The sequence below is a fragment of the Thermobia domestica genome, chromosome 7, assembly GCF_964235325.1.
Source record: "Thermobia domestica chromosome 7, izTheDome1.hap1.1, whole genome shotgun sequence".
In the NCBI taxonomy this organism is placed as follows: Eukaryota; Metazoa; Arthropoda; class Insecta; order Zygentoma; family Lepismatidae; genus Thermobia; species Thermobia domestica.
In genome coordinates, this window is record NC_137460.1 from 93,192,204 (window position 1) to 93,198,811 (window position 6,608).

A 6,608-nucleotide genomic window follows, 5' to 3' on the forward strand; every position below is an offset into this window, starting at 1 on the left:
TTTGCTCAGATGGAGACAGACTTGGATACACAATTGAGAAAATTCTGGGAACTCGAAGATCTTCAGACTAAGATTTATTCACCGGAAGAAGAAAATTGTGAAAAGCATTTTTTACAAAATAAACCAGAAATGGAGACGGAAGATTTATTGTCCAATTACCAAAGAAGGAAGAGAATGCTGTTTTAGGAGAGTCTTACAACATGGCACTACAAAGATTTAAGCAGCTTGAAAGAAGATTGCTACAAAATCCTGAGTTTCATAAACAATATGCCGCCTTCATGGATGAGTATTTAAGTCTGGGTCACATGCGAAAAGTTACAGAAGAAGACGTGAACAGCAGCAGCAGTTGTTATCTTCCACATCATCATGTATTCAAGATGGACAGTACAACAACTAAATTAAGAATGTTTTTTGATGCAAGTGCAAAAACTTCTAATGGCAAATCATTGAGTGACATTCTTCAAGTTGGGCCAATTGTTCAAGATGACTTGTACTCAATTATTTTAAGGTTTCGGTCGTATCCTGTTGCATTTACAGCAGACTTAGAGAAAATGTATCGCCAAATATTAATTCATGATGAGGACAAGTGTTTACAACGCATTTTTTGGAGAAACTCAGTAGAAGAACCGATCCAGTCGTATGAGTTACAAACAGTCACGTACGGGACTTCGTCAGCGTCCTTCTTGGCAACAAGATGTCTGAAGCAAATAGCGGAGGAAAATTCAAAGGAATTTCCTGAAGCAGCAGAAGTAATAAAACACAATTTCTACATTAATGATGTGTTAAAATCAGTACCAAACGTGTCAAAGGCCTTAGAATTACAGAAGGATCTTATTAATATTTTAAGCAGAGCAGGTTTCAAGCTTTGTAAATGGAGTTCTAACAAAGAAGAAGTACTTCAAGGAGTTCCTGAAGACTTCAGGGAAAAACAACAGCCAATCATACTTGGTCAGCAAGATGGTGTTAAGACTTTAGGAATAGCATGGATCCCATTAACAGACAAACTTGTAATTTCGAACAAAATTTGTAAAAATGGAACTGCAGTAGAAAGTAATGTTGCAATGACAAAAAGACAAGTCGTCAGCATAGTGTCATTTATCTTCGATCCATTAGGTCTAATCGCACCAATTGTCATCAAATACAAGAATTTCTTACAGAAGTTGTGGAAGACAGGAATGGATTGGAGTGATCCATTAGACACAGTCCTACAAGTTGAGTGGAATCAATTAATGTCTTGGTTACCTGCGATGGCGAAGATACAAATTACAAGAAATTTAATGTCTTCGGAGAACGTTAAGGAAATTCAATTACATGGTTTCTGCGATGCAAGTGAAGAAAAATTTGGAGCAGTGGTGTATATCAGGGCTACAGACGATCAAGGAAACATTGAAGTCAATTTACTTTGTTCAAAGTCGAAGGTTGCACCACTGAAGAAGCAAACTTTGCCTAGATTGGAATTATGTGGAGCACTGTTACTTTCGAAGCTAATAGACAAAACACTATCCATATTGAATATAGAGGTCAGTGGTATACACCTGTGGACAGACTCGACGGTAGTTTTGTCATGGATCAAATCACCTCCCAATCGTTGGAAGACATTTGTATCCAACAGGGTGGCTCAAATTCAGAGAATCACATCAATCAATCAATGGCACCACGTGCCTAGTAAAGAAAAACCGGCAGACATAGTTAGTCGAGGAGCGGATCCCAACACTCTTATTCAGTCTCGACAATGGTGGCATGGTCCAGAGTTTCTTCATACAGCGGAATGGCCATGTCCAGAACAAAATGAGCCAGCTAATATTCCAGAAGAGAAGAAAGTCATGATAAGTTTGGTGGCAGTTCATGAAACAAGCTTTATGAAAAGATATTCATCGTTAAACAAAATGTTGAGAGTAGCAGCATATTGTTTGTGATCCAAACAGAATTGTCTTTCCAAGAAATTAGAAAGAAAAACCGATAGTATTGACGCTTCGGAACTTCGTTTAGCGTTACACAGATGTATCAAGATAGTACAACATACTACCTATCATGAAGAAATATTGAACTTGCAGCAACAAATGGAAGTTTCAACAAAGAGCCCAATCAAGGATCTTTTTCCATTTCTGGACACGGAAGGAATGCTAAGAGTAGGAGGAAGATTGGAACATTCAAACTTGGAGTACGACAACAAGCACCAATTCATCCTACCTGCAGGTCATCATTTCACCCATCTGATAGCCAAAGAAGAACATAAAAGGTTGCTTCATGCAGGACCACAGCTTCTTATTGCATCTTTTCGTACCAGATATTGGATTCCAAGAGTTAAGAAGATGGTCAAGGCAATAGTACACAATTGTTTGGTTTGTTTCAAGTGGAGATCAACAAGTTCATCACAGTTAATGGGACACACCCAAGGAGAGTAAATGAAGCAAGACCATTTGTACACCTGGGAGTTGACTATGCAGGATTCTTTTATGTCAAGCCCACGATTCGCAGCAAAATTCAAATGAAAGTCTATGCAGCGTTGTTCATCTGTTTAGCCACTAGAGCAGTTCACATAGAAATACAGGGTGCGGCACGTAAAACCGGCCCGTCGTAATATTCTGGTATATTGTGTTTTTGGCAACACTTAAATAATCTACCTTCCTACCAAGAGATGGCGTGTCGAGGTCGGGTCGACTTACGTGACCTGCAGCAGTCACGTGCAGCCGCAGCCAGTGAAACTTGTCGAAACCAGTTGAGAAAAAGGCCTCGTTGTGTTAAGCCGGGTGAGTGTCAGTGTGTGATAATGCCGTATTCGATACCCGAGCGTGTTGCCATTGTTGAAGGGTTCATTCTCACTGGATCTTTTGTGAAAACAAAGAATTTGTTTCGGGAGAAATTTCCAGGACGTTCTGTGCCAGCAAAAAGCACCATTCAGGAATTGATTGAAAAATGGCGGCGTACAGGATCGGTTCAAAATGTTCCCAGGAACAGACGACCATCTGTCTGCACACCTGAATTAAAGATGCAGGTGGAGGAGATAATGACAAGAAGTCCTCCAAAGTCAACCAGGAGATTGAGTCAACAGGTTCATGCGAGTGAGAGAAGTTGCAGACGTGTTTTAAGGGGACTGAAGTTAAAACCGTACCGTATGTGTTGTGCAAGAACTGAAGGAGCCTGACCTGCAGAAGAGGGTGCATTTCTGTTCATGGCTGTTGAGCAATATTGCCAGTGGTTTCTTGGATCCACTAATGCTCATCAAGAGTGACAAGGCGTGGTTCCACCTGTCTGGGTACGTAAATTCCCAAAACAACCGGTATTGGTCGACAGAAAATCCACACGCAATCCACCAGGTACCCTTGCATGATGAGAAGATTGGTGTTTGGTGTGCCATTTCCGCCACACGCGTTATTGGGCCCATATTCTTTGAGACGACAGTGAACAGTGACGTGTATATGGGGATCCTGGAGGAGTTTTATACACACTTGACCGAAGAGGAGCGTCAGTTATGTTACTTTCAGCAGGACTGTGCAACATACCACACATCAGCTGCATCATTGTCCCTTGTGCATGAGATGTTTACACCAGAGAGGACAATCAGCAAAGGCTTGTGGCCTCCTCGGTCACCAGACTTGTCCACGTGTGACTTTTACTTGTGGGGACTGTTAAAGGGAAGAGTATACGAAACAAATCCACACACAATTGAAGAACTCAAGACCAGGATCCAGTGTGTTACCAATAGCATTACAACACAAGAACTGACAAGGGTATATATGAATCTCCTCAATCGTGCTCACATGTGTGTTGAAGTGGGCGGAGGACACTTTCAGCACCTGCTGTGAAGGCTGCTGTGAAGGTGAGTAGTCATATTCAATACATTACATTTCATTTATGTGTTGTAGTTAATCATATTCAATACATTACATTTCATTTTATGTGTTCACTTTACGGGCCGGTTTTACGTGCCGCACACTGTAGTTTCAGACTTAAGTTCTCAAGCTTTCATCGCAGCATTGAACCATTCAACATTAAATGGTACCATTGCCTCCTAGAACTTTGCCTGTCATCGAGAAAACAAAAACTCAATTTCCTGTAACAAAAATCTAACTTAATTGATTTTTAGTATAAAGTGAAGATGGCAATATTGTTTAGCGACAGGCAAAACTTTCCAGACCCTTCTTGTTATATTTTGGGTTCAGTGAATGTCAAGGTCAGTGCTCAATTTACCGCGCAATGCCTGCAATCCCCTATAGTGAAAGTGGAGCCGCTAAGCAACACAAACTGTAGGGCACACTTCTTCGTTTGGCTTTATTCCATTTATCGTTTTACGAAAGTCAATAATTATTAAAGAATTGCAATTAATCGGCCCCAGCATGGCCCGATCTGAAGAGAAATCAGTGTCGGCCCGCCCAAGCCCGGCCCGTGCAGGTCTCTAGTTTCTGGTGTTCTACTTGGATTCATCGATGTAAAACGAAATAATGCTACGATGAAACAAGCAAATCTGCATGATTCACGCGAATTAAGTTTACGAATATTTATGAATAACAATTAAATAAAAGGTAACAAACACTGAATGAGCAACAATACATTTTATGTGCTTAGATACATACAAGAAGTACTTTTGTATTGTGTATAATCAATTCCGTGTGGAAGCAGGAATGAAGGGTAAGATTTTATTTATTTATTTTAAAAACAGCTCTTCTTAGCATGTAAGAATGCAAAGAATTTACCGTAACATTGTACTGATTCTTGAAAAAGTTACGATCAGTCATATATAACGATGCGTGCGTAGTTAGCCCTGAAAGAGCATTATTTATAATTTTCCGTACAGGGGTTTCCAAATTCTTACGTGTAATTTAAGTTGCTTCACGATGGAGTGGTGTCTTCTTCTTCCTCTCCTCAACCATAGGTTGGTGGGCAACATGGAATTTTTTAATATTTTCTCTCTCTTGGGAGAACTGTTTTATACTTTGATAAGGTCTCTTCTTATTACTAACTGCATCTAGACATTCTATCCGTAGTCTTTATCTTCCTGGTTTTCCTTCTGCCTTTCCCTTTATTAACACGATGATCCAATCGGAATGCCTGTTGTCCTTCATTAGCTTCCATTAGTACGTCTTCATTCCTTTTCCTTCCGGTCCATGATATGCGCAGTATTCTGGGCCAACACATTTCAAATGCTTCTAGCTTGGATATGTAAGCTTTTCTCCATGTTCACGTCTCTGATCCACAAAGCGCCACGCTCCATACCAGAGTCTTAATTAATCGTTTTCGAATGTCCAACGACACATTTCTTGATGTTAACAGTCCCCTTTTAATTGAATGCTTATTTAGCGTGCGCTATACTTGAACACATGTCTTTTTTACTTCTTCCGTCCGAGTATATTACACTTCCTAAATAGTGGAACGTCATAACGTCTTCGATTTTCTCTTCCTCTAGCCATACGTTTGTTCCTTCCTGTCCTGCTCTTCTGTACTTTGTCACTTTGGTTTTCTTCTTATTTGTCTTTATTTTGCATGTTTTTCTCCAGTTGGTCAATCAGGTTTGGTGCATAACGCTAAAAATGGAACTATAGACAACGAATACCAGAAGTCGTTCATTATCTATTGGCTACATGGCACCAGGTTATGTAATACATTTACATTGCTTATCTAAAATTATGGTACTGTTTCTAGAACTCGAATTATGTATAAAGCTGCCAATAGTCTCGGATTTACATCATGTGTCACCCCAGAAATTATTCGACTCCAATTCCCGATTTGCTACTCCCCTTCTAAGTTAATATTCGTGAGATGTTTGAAAGAGGTATTTTTTAATCGTCGATACACAATTGATAGGAATAGCCTCAATTGTGTCACACTTTTTGTTACTATTTAACTATTACTTGTTTAATACTGATATTTCAGACAGAAACAAGCGCATAGCTATATGCATATATATACTTTAAATTTTCATAGGATCTTTCGTTTTTTTTTCTTTCTTAAGTTTTGAATGGGAGTCTTACTTATGTATGTTTTTCAAGGTTATTCACGTACCGTATTTTGAAAGCTTACCTATTCTATTAATTTGGTCGTCGTCAACGTCTACCATCTGTTTATTTCTTCTTCAAGGACACCAATTCTAATTACATCCTGAAATTCGACACTAAGGAGTACACGACTGGGAACTTTGTTCCAAGGACTTTAACAGCAAACAAGAAAGGTAGCTGAGCGATTTTCCTGCAAATCTCAGCTGTAGAAACTTAAGTAATGAGACCTGTATGACCATTCAATGATGATACGATCATAATTCATCTATAGGCGAATCATGATCTCACGAATTCCCTTTACAAAGCAAACAAAATAATTCCATTTCAGGCCAACGGAGGGACATGTGAAAAACTCAATCGCACGAGGATCTCCTAATGTCATATTTTGATGGAAGTTCTACTAAGATAATCAACATAATTCTGGAGACGGCTACATCACCCACAATATTAATAAACGCAAGAAGTTGGGAACCTGGATCCACACATTTATCTACAAAATACCGTCTCAGCACTACACGTCGAACAATAGTCGATCAAACCAGCAGGACATCTACTAAAGAATATTAACAGTTGACTCCCATAACAACCCATCTTTTGTGCGTACAACAAGATTTC

At 39.5% G+C, this 6,608-nt stretch overlaps 1 protein-coding gene across 1 annotated transcript; it reads left to right on the forward strand.

The window, feature by feature from the left end:
- The first annotated feature begins 200 nt into the window (after positions 1 to 200).
- LOC145689253 (uncharacterized) lies at positions 201 to 5,889 on the forward strand. The gene is made up of 4 exons (XM_081763390.1): positions 201 to 749; positions 1,158 to 1,520; positions 2,055 to 2,342; positions 5,872 to 5,889. Exons 1-4 carry the CDS (start codon positions 201 to 203, stop codon positions 5,887 to 5,889), a joined length of 1,218 nt encoding a protein of 405 aa, XP_081619516.1.
- Positions 5,890 to 6,608: the final 719 nt, after the last annotated feature.